Genomic DNA, 18,752 nt, shown 5'->3' on the forward strand with positions numbered 1-18,752 from the left:
GTCTTTCTGATGTAAGAGTCCATTGCAATAATCAATCTTCATCACGTTCCACACGTCAAAGGCGTCTGGTCCGGTGCACTGGATGACATCTCCTCAGCATGGGTGGTGGATAATCTCTGATCATTCCTGGTTGCATCCATACTTAGTGGCTTTCCCCATCAGGATGTTGTACGTGATCAGAAAGGTGAGGAGATAAGCGATCCCCCACAAGTCCCTCCTCTTAGTTCAAGTATCTGTCATATGATTAACATTAGAACAACAGCAAGATTCAAAAACCCAACTTGACAGGGTCCACTCCTTTTGTTGGGATTCCAGGATTCTCTCCTCCTCTTTCCCCCTTTTGATTGGTGCGGTCAATCAATTTACAATGGTGCAGTTGGACCCAAGCTGAGCACCCAACGACTGTGACTGCCGTAGGGGTAGGAAGTAAAACCTGGAAGGGGCCATCCCAACAAGGATGGAGACCTTTGCCAGTACAGTTGAGGGCACCAACGAACCAGGCTCTTCCCGTGACAAGGCTGAAAGGGAGGGAACATCGCTGTAGGCCGCACGCTCCTGGGAGTGAAAGGCACGCATAACACTAGTTAGAGCAAGAACATAACCAATCATTGCTTCGGTTATGTGGTGGAAGTGGACTGAGAAGGGAGCCGAATCGTTCCAAGGGGTACGGAGGGGGTGACCAGAGAGACTCTCAGCTGGAGACAGTCGTGTCTTGGTCGCAGACATGGATCGCATCTGGAATAAGGCCACAGGGATTAGCATAACCAGGAGAGGCCAGGCTCTGCCACTAATTTGGCAAGTTTAGTCTTGAGTCTGGTTAAAACATTCAACAAGGCCGGCCGCCTGAGGATGATAAGCACCATGCAGTTGCCGACAAATACAAAGCTGGGAACAGAGTTCTCCGTTAATATTACCTACAAAGTGCGGTCCATTGTCCGAGCTAATGCACGCAGGTATACTGAAGCAGGGAATTATTTCCTTAAACAAAATCTACACCACAGTCTCAGCAGTCGCGTTAGGAGGAGGGTAGGCTTCAATCCACTTAGAAAAGACATCAACCATAAGCAAAACATATTTATAGCAACTGAACTCATTTCTACAACTCAATGAAGTCCAGTTGAAGTGTCTCCAAGGGACCCTCCAGCAAGGGAGTTCTCGTAGAGATACTTGAACTAAGAGGTGGGGCATCGCCTAACCACTGACCTGTTTGATCACGTACAACATCCTGATCGGGAATGCCACTGACTGAGTATCGATGCGATCTGGAATGATCTGAGATTATCCTGATGTCATCTGGTGCACCAGACCAGACGCTTTCAACGTGGAGTCGCTTGAGCGATGGCATGAGCTGCCAGAGGAAGTGGGGGGTGCTGGTACGATGGCAAGTTAAAAGGCTCCTGGACAGGCATCTGAATATGAAGGGTTCAGATGGGTGAGGGCCAAGTGATGGCAAATGCAACTGGAGTCATAGAGATGTGCAGCACAGAAACAGACCCTTCGGTCCAACTCGTCCTTGCTGACAAGATAGCCAACCCAATTTAGTCCCAGCTGCCAGCACTCGGCCCTTATAGAGGCCAAGTGATGGCAAACGTGACTAGATTAATTTAGGATATCTGGGCAGGTTGGGCCAAAGGGTCTGTTTCTGCGCTGTGACACTCTCATTGTCTTCAGTGGAAGCAGAAGTGTGGTTGTGAAGGCTGGACTTTCAGAGCATGTTTTGCCCTGACTGGGAGCAGATGAGTTTGACTGAAGTGTGTTGGTGTTAATGCCTTGACGTCTCATTTTACTCCCACCTTCCGGGGTCGATAATCATTTTGTCTGGTTCTTCCTCAAGAAGCTGCATTGCAGGTTCACCCTGAATTGACACTTTTTTTTTGCTTCCCAAAATCAGACCTGCTCACTCAGCAGGATCCCAATGTTGTGAAAGATATTAACTTTCAGGTGGAGGTATCCAAAATTCAGAGGGATGTCAGTCTTGATGTTTTTGCTTTTTCTGCCCCTGTAAGATCCTGAATCAGCACCTTCAGGGGAATTAGTTAGAGCGGAGTGAGAACAGAGGGGGAGAGAGAGTGGGATGGTACTTTCAATTTTGTGGAACAACAAAATAATATTCCACAGAAAGTAGAATTGCTTGTTTTGAATTTCTACCCTGCACTGATAGTCATGACTTTTGTAATCACTTTTTGCAGAGTATTTGAAAATCTGAAGACTGAAGTTTCAAAATCAACGGATGAAGGGCTTATGCCCGAAACATTGACTCTCCTGCTCCTCGGATGATGCCTGACCTGCTGTGCCTTTCCAGCGCCACATTGTTTGACTGACTGTCCAGCGACTGCAGTCCTCACTTTGATGTCAATGTCTGACAGTCACTAAATCCATCGGGACCGCAACAATTTTTAACTGTGATTTCTGTGAGAGGGATCAACGCTTTTTGGTTCCTGTTTGAGGACGTTTTCAGCATCAGTGGGACTGGACGAGAGACCCCACTGTTGCAGCGCACTGTGCGTGGAGCCTGAAACAGTTATACGGCCTGGAAAGGGGATTTCACGGCAGGGAGGGCTCTGCACGTGTTTGTGAGCAGCTGAAGCTGTGGCCATGGAGAAACCTGAGGAATCCCACCCTGTGGAGGAACCGTGGAATTGTGGTGACAGTGGGAAAGGCTTCCGTGTCCCGTCTGTCCTGGAGATTCATCGGCGCAGTCACACCGGGGAGAGGCCATTCCCCTGCACCGACTGCGGGAAGGCCTTCAAACATTCCTCCCACCTGCTGGCCCACAAGCGGGTCCACACAGGGGAGAGGCCCTTCAGCTGCCCCGAATGCGGGATGGCCTTCAGCACATCTTCCTCCCTGCTGACCCACCAGAGGATCCACACCGGGGAGAGGCCCTTCAGCTGCCCCGAGTGCGGGAAAGCCTTTGCCCAGGCCTCCACCCTGCTGAGGCACCAGCATGTCCACACCGGGGAGAGGCCGTTCACCTGCTTTCAGTGCGGGAAGGGCTTCACCTGCTCCTCCAAACTGCAGAGCCACCAGCGGATCCACATGGGGGAGAGGCCCTTCACCTGCTCTCAGTGTGGGAAGGGCTTCACCTGCTCCTCCAAACTGCGGAAGCACCAACAGATCCACATGGGGGAGAGGCCCTTCAGCTGCCCCGAGTGCGGGAAGGGCTTCACCTGCTCCTCCCACCTGCAGAGCCACCAGCGGATCCACACGGGGGAGAGGCCGTTCACCTGCTCTCAGTGCGGGAAAGGCTTCACCTGCTCCTCCAACCTGCAGAGCCACCAGCGGATCCACACGGGGGAGAGGCCCTTCAGCTGCCCCGAGTGCGGGAAGGCTTTCAGCACATCCTCCTTCCTGCTGAGGCACCAGCGGATCCACACTGGGGAGAGGCCGTTCACCTGCTCTCAGTGCGGGAAGGGCTTCACCTCCTCCTCCCACCTGCTGAGGCACCAGCGGATCCACACCGGGGAGAGGCCCTTTAGCTGCTCTCAGTGCGGGAAGGCCTTTACCCACGTCTCCTCCCTGATGACCCACTGGCGGGTCCACACGGGGGAGAGGCCGTTCAACTGCTCTCAGTGCGGGAAGGGCTTCACATGCTCCTTCAACCTCCAGACCCACCAGCGGGTCCACACGGGAGAGAGGCCCTTCAGCTGCCCCGAGTGCGGGAAGGCCTTTACCCAGGTCTCCACACTGCTGAGGCACCAGTGGATCCACACCGGAGAGAGGCCGTTCACCTGCTCTCAGTGCGGGAAGGGCTTCACCTACTCCTCCCAACTGCTGACCCACCAGCGAGTTCACGTGCCATCGCAAGGGCATTGAAGGAGTGACGGCCGAGTGCCATTATCGATTGGACTATCAACCCGGTTCTGGGGACTCCTCGATTCGAATCCCACCACGACAGATGGCAGAATTGGTATTCGGTCAGAAATGTGGAGTTCAGAATCTAATGATGAGACCGTTTCAGGGAGGGGGTGGTGCGGGGGAGAAAGCCCCCATCTGATTCCCTCTCTCCCTTGTTAGGGAAGGGAACCGCCATTGTGGGAAAGGATTCACTCAGTTGTTCCAGCTGCATCCTTTACCCGGTCTGGCCTACACGTGACTCCAGGCCCACAGCAGTCTGGTTGACACTACACTGCCCCTTCCTGGCAAATGAGCGGGGAGAAACTTACTTGGAGACAAGGTATGGGTTGATATTGCTGAGTGAGCCAAGACTTCCTCCGGGTTACGGATGTAACAAGGATCCAATTACAAAGGGACAACTTGGTGCTGGCCAAGAGTAAAGACAGTGAGGGGGGTGGGACAGGGGGAGGTGTGGTGTGTGCACTTTCACCTTGAGCTGTTCAAAAAGCAACTGCTTTTTCCCTGCCTTTTTTGCTGGGGGTATCTGAAGCTGGAACCAAGTTGGGTTGCAATAAAGGTTACCGGAACTTACCACCAGGCTCAGACTCTCATTGAAAGCTTTGAGCTCCAAGAGGTTTTTGTTTTAAAGCTGCTCATTTCTTTCCGCCTCCTGCACTAAGTTTAGAACATAGAACAATACAGCGCAGAACAGGCCCTTCGGCCTTGATGTTGCGCCGACCTGTGAACTATTCTCAGCTCATTCCCTGACACTATCCCAAAATCATCCATGCGCTTATCTAAGGATTGTTTAAATCTCCCTAATGTGGCTGAGTTGACTACCTTAGCAGGTAGGGCATTCCACGCCCTTCCCACTCTCAGCATAAAGAACTTGTCTCTGACATCTGTCTTAAATCCATCACCTCTCAATTTGTAGTTATGCCCTCTCGTACAAGCTGACGTCACCATCCTAGGAAAGAGTCTTTCATTGTCTCCTCTATCTAATCCTCTGATCATCTTATATATCTCTATCAAATACCACCTTAGCCTTCTTCTTTCCAATGAGAACAGCCTTTCCTCATAAGACCCTCCCTCCAGACCAGGCAACATCCTGGTAAATCTCCTCTGCACCTTTTCCAATGCTTCCCACATTCTTCCTGAAATATGGAAGCCAGAACTATACACAATATTGCAAGTGTGGCTGCACCCGTGTTTTGTATAGTTGCAGCATGATATTGCGGTTCCGGAACTCAATCCCTCTATGAATGAAACCTAACACACCGTATGCCTTGTTCACAGCACTATCTACCTGGGTGGCAACTTTCAGGGATCTATGTACATGGACTCCAACATCACTACCTTCCTGTTATTCTTCCCAAAGTGAATCACCTCACATTTAGCTGCATTGAACTCCATTTGCCAACTGAGTCCAATTCTGCTAATCCATCCACCTCTGTCTGCATCTAAGTAATTTATAAAAATGACAAACCGCAGTAGTCCCAAAACAGATCCTTGTGGCACACCACTAGTAACCAGACACCAGGCTGAATATTTTCCATAAACCCCCACTCGCTGCCTTCTTTCAGAAAGCCAGTTTCTAATCCAAACTGCTAAATCACCCTCAATCCCATGCCTCTTCAAAGTTCAGGAAAAGATTTGTAGCTCGGGTGCATGTTGTTGTGGTTCTGTTCGCCGAGCTGGGAATTTGTGTTGCAGACGTTTCGTCCCCTGTATAGGTGACACCATCACTATAAATGCTGGAGGAAACATCACAGAAGCGCTTCACAGGAGGTTCCAAAGCACTGAGGATGTCACCTAGAGAGGGGACAAAACGTTTGCAACACAAATTCCCAGCTCGGCGAACTGAACGACAACAACCCATGCCTCTGCAATTTCTCCAACAGCCTGCCATGTGAAACCTTATCAAAGGCTTTCCTGAGGTCCATGTACACCACGTCAACTGCCCTACCCTCATCTCCATACTTGGTCACCTTCTCAAAAAACGCAATGAGGTTTCTGAGACACGATCTGCCCTTGATGAAACTATGATGACTATCGGAAATCAAATTGTTGCTTGCTAGATGATTATAAATCCTATCTCTAATATTCCTTTTCAAAAGCTTTCCTTCCATAGACGCAAGGCTCACTGGTCTATAACTACCTGGGTCATCTCTGCTGCCCTTCTTGAACAAGGACACAACATTTGCAATCCTCCACTCTGGTACTAAACCCGTAGACAATGACGACTCAAATATCAAAGCCAAAGGCTCTGCTATCTCCTCCCTCGCTTCCCAGAGAATCCTCGGATAAATCCCATCCGGCCCGGGGCACTTGTCTAATTTCACTCCTTCTAGAATTGATAACACCTGTGTGCAACTAACCTCGATCCTTTCGAGTCTAATATCTCGTACCTCATTCTTCTCCTCTACAATATTCTCCTTTTCCTGAGTGATGACCGATGAGAGATATTCATTAACACCTCTCCAATCTCCACAGGGCCCACACTCAACTTCCCACTTCTATCTTTGACTGGCCGTATTCCTTTTATTCCTCACATACCAATAGAAAGCTTTAGTGTTCTCCTTTATTCTATTTGTTAAAGACTGCTCGTGCCCTCTCTTTGCTCTTAACTCTCTCCTTAAATCCTTCCTCGCTGATCTGTAACTCTTCAGCGCCTCATCTGAACCATCTTGCCTCATCAACACATAAGCCTCCTTCTTCTTTGTAACAAGAGATGCAATTTCTGTTGTAAACCACGGTTCCCTTACATTATCACTTCCTTCCTGCCTGACAGGGACATACCTATCAAGGACACACAATATCTGTTCCTTAAATCAGCTGCACATTTCAATTGTTTCCATCCCCTGCATTTTGCTACCCTATTCTATGCATCCTAAGTCTTGCCTAATTGCATTATAATTGCCCTTATCCCATCGATAACTCTTGACCTGTGGCATGTTCCTATCCCTTTACATCACTAAATGAAACCCAACTGAATTATGGTCACTCTCTCCAAAGTGCTCACCTTCCACTAAATCAAACATCTGGCCTGGTTCATTACCAAGCACCAGATGCAGTGTGACCTCCCCTCTTGTCGGCCCTTCAATATACTGTGTCAGAAAACCCTCCTGCACACACTGGACAAAAACTGATCTATACGACATACTAGAGTGAAAGCATTTCCAGTCAATGTTGGGAAATTAAGGTTCCCCATAATGACCACCCTGTTCCTTTCACTCCTACCCAGAATAATTTTGCTAATCCGCTCTTCCACCTCCCTGGAACTCTGCGGAGCCCTATAAAAAAACTCCAAGCAGTGTGACCTCCCCTCTCCTGTTTCTAACCTCAGCCCACATTACCTGAGTAGACGAGTCCTCATCAAAAGTTCTGTCAGCCACCGTTATACTATCCTTGACTAACAACGCCACGCCTCTCCCTCTTTTACCGCCTTGGCTGTTCTTAATGAAAGATCAAAACCCTGGAACCTGCAACATCCATTCCTCACCCTGCTCTCTCCATGTCTCCGAAATGGCCACAACATCCAAGTCCCAGGTACCTGTCCGTGCTGCAAGCTCACCTACCTTATTGCGGATAGACTTCAAACCACTTCGCTGTCTGCCAGCACATTCCTGTGACCCTGAAATCCTGTCCCTGTCCTTCCTACTCTCATTCTCCTGTGCATTGCAGCTACACCCCCCGGTTCCCATCCACCTGCTGAGCTAGTTTAAACCGACCCAAATAGCATTAGCAAATTTCCCACCCAGGATATTAGTACCCCTCTGGTTCAAGTGAAGACTGTCCTGTTTGTACAAGTCCTACCTTCCCCAGAATGAGCCCCAAGTATCCAAAAACCTGAAACCCTCCCTCCTGCACCATCCTTGCAGCCAGGTGTTCAGCTGATATCTCTCCCTATTCCTTGCCTTGCTATCACGTGGCACGGGTAACAAACCAGAGATAACCACTCTGTTTGTTCTCGCCCTCAGCTTCCACCCTAGCTCCCTGAAATCCTGCCTTACATCCCTATCCGTCTTTCTGTGGGAGATTATAAATGTTTTTGCAGATGGGTGAGGGGGTGTAGTAGGGGGAAGGGAAGGGGAACATTATACAAACGGTCGTAGAATTCTTGTAGCATGTAGCATACTTAAGGCTAAGACTTAAATGAATATAGAGGGTCTTTTAAAGAAAATAGTTTTAAGCGAGGGAATAACTTTAAAGTGTTGTAGTTGACCACAAAAAGAAGCAACAGGGGCATTTCACAATAAAGCTTATAGTATGATAAGAGAAACTGGATAAAAGAACAAGCTGTAACAAACAAGGAACAAAGAATGCAGACAAGGACAGCAGGATGGCCAGATAAGAAAATAACTGACAAGTGAGGTAAACGGCTTATGATAGGATGGGAAAAGGGAGGCGTGATTCCGCAACTTGTAAACTCAAGAAGAAAGCTAACAGGCTCTGTTTTGGCGCACATTTCTTCTTGCTTGCAGAAGCGTCCGGTACTTGCAAGACTGTAATAAATTGTTCTTGTTTCCAAGGCTTTGTCTCAGGCTGAGTGATTTGTGAGTGAGTTCTGTTTCTCACATTTCTACCTATGTTGTTGGTACCTACATGGACCATGACTTGGGTTGTAAACCCTATCCCTTCAGGACCTCAAAGATACGATCCGAGACATCACGCACCCTGGCACCTGGGAGGCAACACACTAACCGCGAGTCTTGTTCGTTCCCAACACACCTTCTATCTGACCCTCTAACTATTGAGTTAGAATGACTAACACTCTCCGCGTTTCCTTCCTTCCCTTCTGGTGCAACAGGGACAGGCTCTGTGCCAGAGCCCCTGGTAGGTCGTTTTCCTCCCTCAACAATACCCACTGACTGATACAGCAAGAAGGAAATACAAATAAGTCGTCCCTCCTCTCCCAGGAACCTCTGCTGTCCGACTTCAAATTTAAAACCTCAAATCAGTGACTCCCCACTCCTGGGATGCAGCTGCCGCTGAAAAACAGAAAATGTCATGTTTTTTGTGGTTAGCACTGCTGCCTCACAGCGCCAGGGCCCCGGGTTCAATTCCCCCCCACCCCCGCGCGGGTATCCTCCCACAGTCCAAAGACGTGCGGGTTAGGGGGAATTGGCCACGCTAAATTGCCCCGTAGTGTTGTCTGACAGGGAATGGGGCTGGGGGTTTTGCTCTTCGGCGGGTCAGTGTGGACTTGTTGGGCCGAAGGGCCTGTTTCCACACTGTAGGGAATCTGATCTAAAGTTCTGGACTTTATATATTGATGAACTGAAACCTGCAACCCCTTCCAAAAGATGAAGGACTCAGCAGCGGTCCGGGTCAGCGGGCGGTGCGCGCGTCGAGCCTGGAGGCGCGCGGCTTTGTGGGCGGTTGCGCGTGCGGGCAGGGGGCGTGGTCTTGACTCGCGCGGAGTCCGCGGCGAAAGGGCGGGGTTTGGTGCGCTTGGAGGAAAGAGGTTTGGCTCCCAACGGCGGGGCTTACGAGCTGCTTCCGGAAGGGGCGGGACCAGACCCAGGGGGCGGGGCCACCCGAAGCCGGAAGTATGCCCGCGGCCTGTTTCCTCCGCTGGATCTACGGCTGCAGCAAGTAAGGTCAAGCTTTATCAATATTTCCTTTTACAGAGTTTGTATTTAATAACCAGTAATGGCTACTCAATATCATCAGAAAGTCTCAAAAGGCAATTCATTTCAATCCAGTGCAGATAAACACAGAGTTAATTTTCTACGGGAATCAACAGCCTCAGCACTAAAATGGTCTCACAAGGGAATGGCTGTGAATGTTATCACTTGGGGTCCTGTTCACACAGATTCACCGATGCTGAGGCAAACGTTCTTAATTGCCTTACAGCATCCTGTTATCACTTGGTGAGCCCAGGTGTCCCTATCTTTAAGTTCTCTCTTCTTTCTGAGCCTTCCTGCCTGTTTATTTTCTAGTGCAGTAAATAATTCAGCATTATATTTGAGTCTGAATGTTTAAAGGCAAGTTTTAAGGCTATAGACTTTATCACCCAGATGCCCACACACTCATTCCTCCCTTTGATTGCACCACGATTACTGAAAGAGAAGGCTAGTCCAAACGAATGCCCTTCAAAGTGGTCCAGCCATCAACATCCTGCAGAGCGGCACCACCATCTTCGCAGCTCATCTGGTCGTTTTTATCATCGCCATCGACACGTGTGGGTGAGCTATCTGATCGCAAAAGGAGCATCTTCTGGGGCAAATCTATATCACTAAGGGACCTCATAAGCCTAGCAATTAAATACCTAACAATACCAATACCGACAAACAGACATAGCTAAATTGATAAGCCAATTGTACCATCAGCCCGATCTGCAGTTTCCCCAACTGGTCCCTTCAGTCATTCTGTCAAGGAAAACCTGGATCTCTTCTTGTATCTTAGTAATATTGCCAGTGAGATCGGGAATGCCCATAGTGCATTTATCTTGGACAATGGTGCAGACCTCACCCTCCTGGGGGAGGATATAGTCTCAGGCAGACCGATTCTGCACAGAGTAAAGACACAGGTCTGATAATCGCAGTTTACTCTGTTTCAGAGTCTCTTTAGTCTTATTTCCTCGAATGGTCAGGCCGCAAAAGAGGGAATTGCGGTTCTGTTGACTTGACACCCCTGCCGATCCTTCCAACCCCAGGGTACTCTGGATTCCCCAGCCTATCGGGTGTCCTGTATTGTCACCCAGTCCCTTGGGATCCTTCCAGGTGGAGCAAGGTTGGCCGAGACCGACCGGTGCATCCCCCTCAGATGGAGGTTCCATCGACTTGTCCACTGGCCAGGACAAGGTACTGTTGTGGTAACAAGGGCTCTGATAGTGACCTTATGAGGGACATCTTTGCCATCCAGGACAAGGAAATTGGTAGCTTTACCTTAGCTGAAGAAATAATAGTCTGGTTTGGTGTATATTAGGGAGAGTTTGTCAAAATAGGTTACTAAAATGTTACAGCAGGGGGTCTGGTCAGGTCTACAGGAGTAAAGGGTCGACATTTTGCAAGAGGAGTTGCTTGAGCGCTGTAAAAAATGGGCCAAGTGACTCGAGCACTTGCACTGTATGGGAGACAATGGTCCTCAGAATGCTATTCCCATTGGGCTCTCCCTTAGACCTATTATACATAGTCTTGGTGACAGTATCAGGTTCTGAAAAGAGAAAAGGCCTATAAATGCACAAGGGAAGGGTTCCGTTCCAGGTCCATGTGCCGCATAAGGCCTGCTGTACCCCAGCCAGTGTTACACCAGCTGTTTGTATACACAGACCGGAGGTATTGGAAAGTGATATTTCTCTTCGCAGGGTCGGCAGTAGGAAGTCTGACAAATAGAATGGAATCTGGGACTGGGGACAGGGCAAGTAAGTTATCTCCCGAGAGAGAGGAGTAACAGACGACTGCCTCTGGAGAAGTTGTTTGTGGATCGAGGAGTTTCCCCTATCAGGCTTCCCTTTTCTAAAGTCGGCACGACCTGCAAAAAGGGATGGTGTTCCTAGGCGTCCTTAAAATATTTACCATAATAACGCGGTTGAGCATTTTTATCCTCACGAGACTTGCGTCTGCAGGTAAAATAAAAAAAACATGGTAATGACATGGTAACTCCCACTGATTTCTACTGTCCAGATGGACCATCTGGTCTTTCTGATGTAAGAGTCCATTGCAATAATCAATCTTCATCACGTTCCACACGTCAAAGGCGTCTGGTCCGGTGCACTGGACAACATCATCTCAGCATGGGTGGTGGATAATCTCTGATCATTCCTGGTCGCATCCATACTTAGTAGCTTTCCCCATCAGGATGTTGTACGTGATCAGAAAGGTAAGGAGATAGGCGATCCCCCACAAGTCTCTCCTCTTAATTCAAGTATCTGTCATAAGATTAACATGAGAATAACAGCAAGATTCAAAAACCCAACAGGACAGTGTCCACTCCTTTTGTTGGGATTCCATGATTCTCTCCTCCTCTTCCCCCCTTTTGATTGGTGCGGTCAATCAATTTACAATGGTACAGTTGGACCCAAGCGGAGCGCCCAACGACTGTGACTGCCGTAGGGGTGGGAAGTAAAACCTGGAAGGGGCCATCTCAACAAGGTTGGAGACCTTTGCCAGTTCAGGTCTTGACAAGCACCAACGAACCAGTTTCTACCCGTGATGAGGCTGAAAGGGAGGGAACATCGCTGTCAGCCACACGCTCCTTGGAGTGAAAGGCACGCATAGCACTCGTTAGAGCAAGAACATAACCAATGATTGCTTTGGTCATGTGGTGGAAGTGGACTGAGAAGGGAGCCGAATCGTTCCAAGGGGTGATCAGAGATACTCTCAGCTGGAGACAGTCGTGTCTTGCTCGCAGACATGGATCGCATCTGGAATAAGGCCACAGGGATTAGCATAACCAGGAAAGGCCAGACTCTGCCATCCATTTGGCAAGTTTAGTCTTGAGTCTGGTTAAAACATTGAATAAGGCCGGCCACCTGAGGATGATAAGCACCATGCAGTTGCCGACAAATACAAAGCTGGGAACAGAGTTCTCCATTAATATTACCTACAAAGTGTGGTCCATTGTCCGAGCAAATGCACGCAGGTATACTGAAGCAGGGAATTATTTCCTTAAACAAAATCTTCACCACAGTCTCAGCAGTAGCGTTAGGAGGAGGGTAGGCTTCAGTCCACTCAGAAAAGATAACAATAAGCAAAACATATTTATAGCAACTCAACTGATTTCTCCAACTCAATGAAGTCCAGTTGAAGTGTCTCCAAGGGACCCTCCAGCAAGGGAGTTCTCGTAGAGATACTTGAACAAAGAGGTGGGGGGATCGCCTACTCACTGACCTGTTTGATCACGTACAACATCCTGATTGTGAAAACCACTGACTGAGTATCGATGCGATCTGGAGCGATCTGAGATTATCCTGATGTCATCTGGTGCACCAGACCAGAGGCTTTCAACGTGGAGTCGCTTGAGCGATGGCGTGAGCTGCCAGAGGAAGTGGTGGGTGCTGGTACGATGACTGGCCAGGACAAGGTACTGTTGTGGGAACACGGGCTCCGATAATGACCTTATGAGGGACATCTTTGCCATCAAGGACAAGGAATTTGGTAGTTTGACCTTAGCTGAAGAAATAATAGTCTGGTTTGGTGTATATTGGGGAGAGTTTGTCAAAATCGGTTACTGAAATGTTACAGCAGGGGGTCTGGTCAGGTCTACAGGACTAAAGGGTTGATGTTTTGCAAGAGGAGTTGCTTGAGTGCTGTAAAAAATGTGCCAAGTGACTCAAGCACTCGCACTGTATGGGAGACAATGGTCCTCAGAATGCTGTTCCCATTGGGCTCTCCCTTAGCTCTATTGTACATGGTCTTGGTGCCTTTTTACTGATAGCTCCACAATCACGTTCCTGCTGGATTTTTTTCAGGGCAAACAATTTCTGGTGGGAGAAATTCTGCATCCTGGGAAGGCGGGGAAATGAGAAAAAAAGCTGTTAAAAGCATTTGAACTGTGGGCCCACGAGCTCTCGTGGGAGCAGTACATTTGCCAAAAACATTTCTGAGGAATTCTGTGCAACTGTTGGACCGAAAATAGTTTCCCCACTGAACGTTAAACAGGTATTGAGAACGTTGTGCATGATAGAGTGTTCCTGAGGACCGGAGGAGGATTGAATTTGCCAACGTGAACCACACTTTGCAGAGAGAGGAAATTTCTCCAGATGGAATAGGTTGATGGAAGTCAACAATTGTCAGATTATTTCATGAAAATAACAGCTGGTATGGGGATCCCAGAAGAGGGGCGTCTGTAATGAGCACACAGAAACAAACCCTTCAGTCCAGGCCAACCAGATATCCTAAATTAATCTGGTGACCCATTTGCCAACATTTGGCCCATATCCCTCTGAATTCTTCCTATTCATGTCCCCATCCAGATGCATTTTTTCCTTCGGAGAATACTTGGGTGAGAGCCAAGATATGCAATATCTCAATGTATAATAATGAAGCTGCTCATTTATTCTGAAATCATTTCAATTAGTTGCCAAATAATAGCTGCATAACTGTTGTCAATATTGATACTCAGGAAAGCTATTTTGTTTAGTATATTTCCTTTGTAAAGATCTTATCCAAATTATAAAATGAATGTATTTTCATATGAAATAAAATTTGCAGTGTTTTATTAAATGGTTGAAAGTAACTTTGCACTTAATTGCTCCATTTGGGATTAAACATTGTGACTTAGATAAAAGTGATCTTTCATAATTTATGGTGAGTCTATTAACAAACGAATGTTGCCATTTGCTCTCAAGTTCGCTCAGATTCAATTTGAAATTCTTGAATGAGTTGAATAAGGGGTAAAAAGTAAATATTTATTGCCCTTTTCTGAAATTCTCTGCACAGCCATTGTATTTGGTTCAACAAAATATGTATCTCTCTTCATAACTTTGATATCACCACAAATCCTAGGAACCCCATCCAGAACAAACATATAAATACAAAGTAGGAGACAACAGCTTCGCTTCACTTGGAGGTCACCACTGATGATGTTACCTAGCCAGGTAACGAAACGTCTAGATATCAAACCTACAGCTCAGCGAGCAAACCTGCACCCTAAACATTCTACTTTGCTGAAAGACTGCACAATCTGCAGGCAGTCAGTACATGTTATATATTGTCAATTCCAATTTGAAAATAGATAATGGGCCCACTTCTTTTTGGATGTGAGCATAAGTGGTATAGTAAGTTTGCTGATGACACCAAAATTGGAGGTGTAGTGGACAGCGAAGGAGGTTACCTCAGATTACAATGGGATCTTGATCAGATGGGCCAATGGGTTGAGAAGTGGCAAATGGAGTTTAATTTAGATAAATGTGAGGTGCTGCATTTTGGGAAAGCAAATCTTAGCAGGACTTATACACTTAATGGTAAGGTCCTCGGGGGTGTTGCTGAACAAAGAGACCTTGGAGTGCAAGTTCATAGCTCCTTGAAAGTGGAGTCGCAGGTTGATAGGATAGTGAAGATGGTGTTTTGTATGCTTTCCTTTATTTGGTCAGAATATTCAGTACAGGAGTTGGGAGGTCATGTTACTGCTGTACAGTTGGAATATTGCATGCAATTCTGGTTTCCTTCCTTTCAGAAAGATGTTGTGAAACTTAAGGGGTCAGAAAAGATTTGCAACGATGTTGCCAAGACTGGAAGATTTGAGCTATAGGGAGAGACAGAACAGACTGGGGCTGTTTTCCCTCGAACATCAGAGGCTGAGGGGTGACCTTAGAGAAGGTTATGAAATCATGAGGGGCATGGATAGGATAGATAGACAAAGTCTTTTCCCTGAGGTGGGAGAGTTCAGAAATAGAGGGCATAGGTTTACAGTGAGAGGGGAAAGATATGAAAGAGACCTAAGAGGCAATCTTTTCATTTAGAGGGTGGTACGTGTATGGAATGAGCTGCCAGAGGAAGTGGTGGAGGCTGGTACAATTACAACACTTAAAAAGCAACTGGAGGGATATGGGCCCCGTGCTGGCAGGTGGGACGAGATTGGGTTGGGATATCATGCACAGGGATGTGCAGGTTAGGTGCATTAGTCACGGGTAAATGTTGAGCAATACGGGCAGGAGAATTGCGTGGGTGGGTTACCCTTCGGAGGATCAGTGTGTAGTCTTTGGGCCGAGTGGCCTGCTCCCACACTGTTTGGAGTCTCTGAAGGGGAAGGGATTTTTGTAAAGTGTGCAAGGCAATGCAGGCGTAGTGCGGGGGCCTGCTGTTGGCCTTGCTCCGCCCCTTGCTCCTCCCCCTGTTGTTGAGCTGTCTAACAAACATCTACTCTTTCTCTGCCTTTTTGCTGGGGGCAACTGAAGCTGTAACAATGTTGGGACACAATAAAGGTTACCTGAACATTCTGTCAGACTCAGACTCTCATTGAAAGCTTAGAGCTCCAAGCGGTTTTTGTTTTAAAGCTGCTCATTTCTTGCAGCCTCCTGCATTAAGTTTCCAATGTTGTATATCAGATGGAGCAGTGACTGAGTAGCTGGTTTCGTTAGAAGTTTACATTTTTTGGGAGTGCAGGCACTGCATTGTTTCAGCAGCAGTTTACTGACAGCACTGGGAAGTGTGGGCTGTGTTCATTAGAAAGGAGGTGGAGGTGCTGCTGTTGGACGAGGTGGGACATGGTTTAAAAATCACAACACCGGGTTATTTGGAAGCACTAGCTTTCGGACCGCTGCTCCTTCATCGGGGAACTGTGGAGCAGGATCATAAGACACAGAGTTAAGAGCAAAAGGTCACAGTGTCATGCAACTGAAATGATATATTGACAAATGTAGATTGCTGTTAAGTCTTTCATCTTTTAGAATGGGTTGCAGGTTTTATTTCATTAATGTGTACATCGCAGTACTACTATTCAGTCATATTCTCAAGATCACAAGGGTTTTTTTAAATTGGTGACATCTCAGCCCAGACAATGCAAGGTGTGTCAGTATCCCAATCTTAAATCAGACTGGTACTATTTCCAAACTAGAAATGTATAAAATATTATATGGATTGACTACCTGCATGTTGTGCGCTTTTTGTGCAAAGTTGAATATATCTGTAAATATAATTCTGCAAATGCACCCCATCGTTATGCGTGTGTGTGTGCACGCGCGCGAGAGAGAGCATGTGTGCACATGCTTTGTCAAGGGAGTGTGATGGAGGAGAAGCCTGTAAGAGGGTGTGTGTACATCTGAGAGAGAGCGTGTTAGGAGAGAGGTATAGATAAAAGTGAGAGATTGCATTTTCCTAAAATAAGGGCAGGACTTGTACAGAGGGATATGGGGGGGGGTTCAGGAACATACTTCATTGAAAGTTGCATCACTGGTTGGAAGGGTGCTTCAGAAGGCATTCAGCACACTTACCTTATTTGTTTACACCATTAAATAAAGGAGTTGGGACATCATTTAGAAGTTGTACAGGATGTTGGTGAAGCCACTTGTAGAGTACTGAGAACGTTTCTGGTGGCCCTATAATAGGAAGAATACTATTACAGAGGGTTCAGTAAAGATTCACCAGGATATTACCAAGACTGGAGGGTTTGAGTTATAAGGAGAGGCTGAGAATCTCTTCACTGGAGCACAGGAGGTTGAGGGGTGACCTCATTGAGATTGATATAATCATGAGGGTTCCAGGTAACATGAACATCAAAAATAGCGAGGAGCCTGCACGGTGATGTCAAGTGACTGGGGGGGGTAGAAATTGTGGCAGTTGGACACTTTAAATCCATCAGGAACAGCATCTCCATACAGCATGCTGTGCATGTCTGGTGAGATGCCAGAAGACTAGAGGTTGGCTAACATGGTACGACTGTTTAAGAAGGGTGGTAAGGACAAGCCAGGGAACTATAGACCAGTGAGGCTGACGTCAGTGGTGGGCAGATTGTTGGAGGGAATCCTGAGGGAGAGGATGTACATGTATTTGAAAAGACAAGGACTGATTAGGGATAGTCAACATGGTTTTGTGTGGGAAATCATGTCTCACAAACTTGATTGAGTTTTTTGAGGAAGTTACAAAGAGAATTGAGGAAGGCAGAGCAGTAATGTAATGTATATTGACTTCAGTAAGGCGTCTGACAAGGTTCCCCATGGGAATCTGATTAGCAAGGTGAGATCTCAAGGAATACAGAGAGAACTAGCCATTTGGATACAGAACTAGCTCAAAGGTAGAAGACAGAGGGTGGTGGTGGAGGGTTGTTTTTCAGACTGGAGGCCTGCCACAAGGATCGGTGCTCAGTCCTCTACTTTTTGTCACTTGTGTAAATGATTTGGATGCGAGCATAAGAGGTACAGTTAGAGGGAGAGGCTGAACAGGCTGGGGCTGTTTTCCCTGGAGTGTCAGAGGCTGAGTGGTGACCTTATAAAGGTTTAAAAAATTATGAGGGGCATGGACAAGATAAATAGACAAAGCTTTTTCCCTTGGGTTGGGGAGTCCAGAACTAGAGGGCATAGATTTCGGGTGAGAGGGGAAAAATGTAAAAGAAACCTACGGAGCAATTTTTTCACACAGAGTGTAGTACGTGTATGCAATGAGCTGCCAGAGGGAGTGGTGGAGGCTGGTACAAATGCAACAATTAAGAGGCATTTGAATGGATATATGAATAGGAAAGGTTTGGAAGGATGTGGGCCAGGTGTTGAGGAGCGGGACTGGATTGGGTTGGGATATCTGGTCGGCATGGACGGGTTGGACCGAAGGGTCTGTTTCCATGCTGTACACTTCTGACTCTATGCTGGTTCAGCAAAAGCCGCGCATGCTCTGTCTGCAGAAACAGTGCAAACCCTTCTTCAAATGGACCAATGAGAAGCCAGACAAGGAGCCTGGGCCTCCTGCCAATCAGAGCTCCCCAATTGTCTGAATGCGGAAGATGGACCATCAGGTTCTGAAGCTGATGCTGCTGCTCCTCTCCAAATGAAGATCGAGCTTCAACTCAGACTGCAACTTCCTTCCTCTCTCCACCATCTGTGAGTACGGCACTGTCTTTACCATTTCATTTTTTCATTCTGGGGTTAAATTGTTGACTTGCAGCAACTGAAAAGAAAGCGAGTCAATCTAGGGAAGGGACAGAGTCGGGAAACGTTGGTCCAGGTCTCTGTCTCAATTGGCAAACGCACGGCAAATGCAGTCCCACAGTGTGAAGTGATAGCCTCGGTTATGAAAAAATAACTGCTGAAAGGAGGTATGTTGTTTAAATGGTGACATATTGAGATGTGGACAAAGTGAGGACTGCAGATGCCGGAGATGAGAGTCGAAAAGTGTGGCACTGGAAAAGCACAGGAGGTCAGACAGCATCCGAGGAGCAGGAGAATCGACGTTTCAGGCACGAGCCCTTCCTCAGGAATGATGTGTGGATGTAAAACGTGGCCTCAGCGTCCTTCCACACCAGTCACTGCCAGTTGTCAG

The 18,752-nt window shown here is 47.5% G+C and overlaps 2 protein-coding genes and 1 long non-coding RNA gene across 5 annotated transcripts in view; 2 read left to right on the plus strand and 1 right to left on the minus strand.

The window, feature by feature from the left end:
* The window catches only part of LOC148145055 (uncharacterized), a 222,097-nt gene extending 217,669 nt beyond the window's left edge, over positions 1–4,428 (plus strand). For all 3 annotated transcript variants that reach the window (XM_087975558.1, XM_087975559.1, XM_087975560.1), the window contains exon 2: positions 2,190–4,428. In XM_087975558.1, the coding sequence (XP_087831684.1) occupies positions 2,596–3,816 (1,221 nt within the window). In that variant the 5' untranslated portion in view covers positions 2,190–2,595 and the 3' untranslated portion in view covers positions 3,817–4,428. The remainder of the gene's footprint in view (positions 1–2,189) is intronic.
* LOC148145061 (uncharacterized) overlaps positions 1–14,011 on the plus strand; it is a 28,265-nt gene extending 14,254 nt beyond the window's left edge. The window contains exon 2 of the long non-coding RNA XR_015751735.1: positions 13,256–14,011. This is a non-coding gene — a long non-coding RNA (uncharacterized LOC148145061). The remainder of the gene's footprint in view (positions 1–13,255) is intronic.
* LOC148145059 (uncharacterized) overlaps positions 1–18,752 on the minus strand; it is a 114,082-nt gene that overhangs the window by 83,086 nt on the left and 12,244 nt on the right. The gene's annotated exons all lie outside the window — the stretch shown is intronic.

This window comes from Chiloscyllium plagiosum, unplaced genomic scaffold, assembly GCF_037043375.1.
Source record: "Chiloscyllium plagiosum isolate Xiang-an unplaced genomic scaffold, Cpla_swu_hap1 HiC_scaffold_27, whole genome shotgun sequence".
NCBI classification, from domain to species: domain Eukaryota; kingdom Metazoa; phylum Chordata; class Chondrichthyes; order Orectolobiformes; family Hemiscylliidae; genus Chiloscyllium; species Chiloscyllium plagiosum.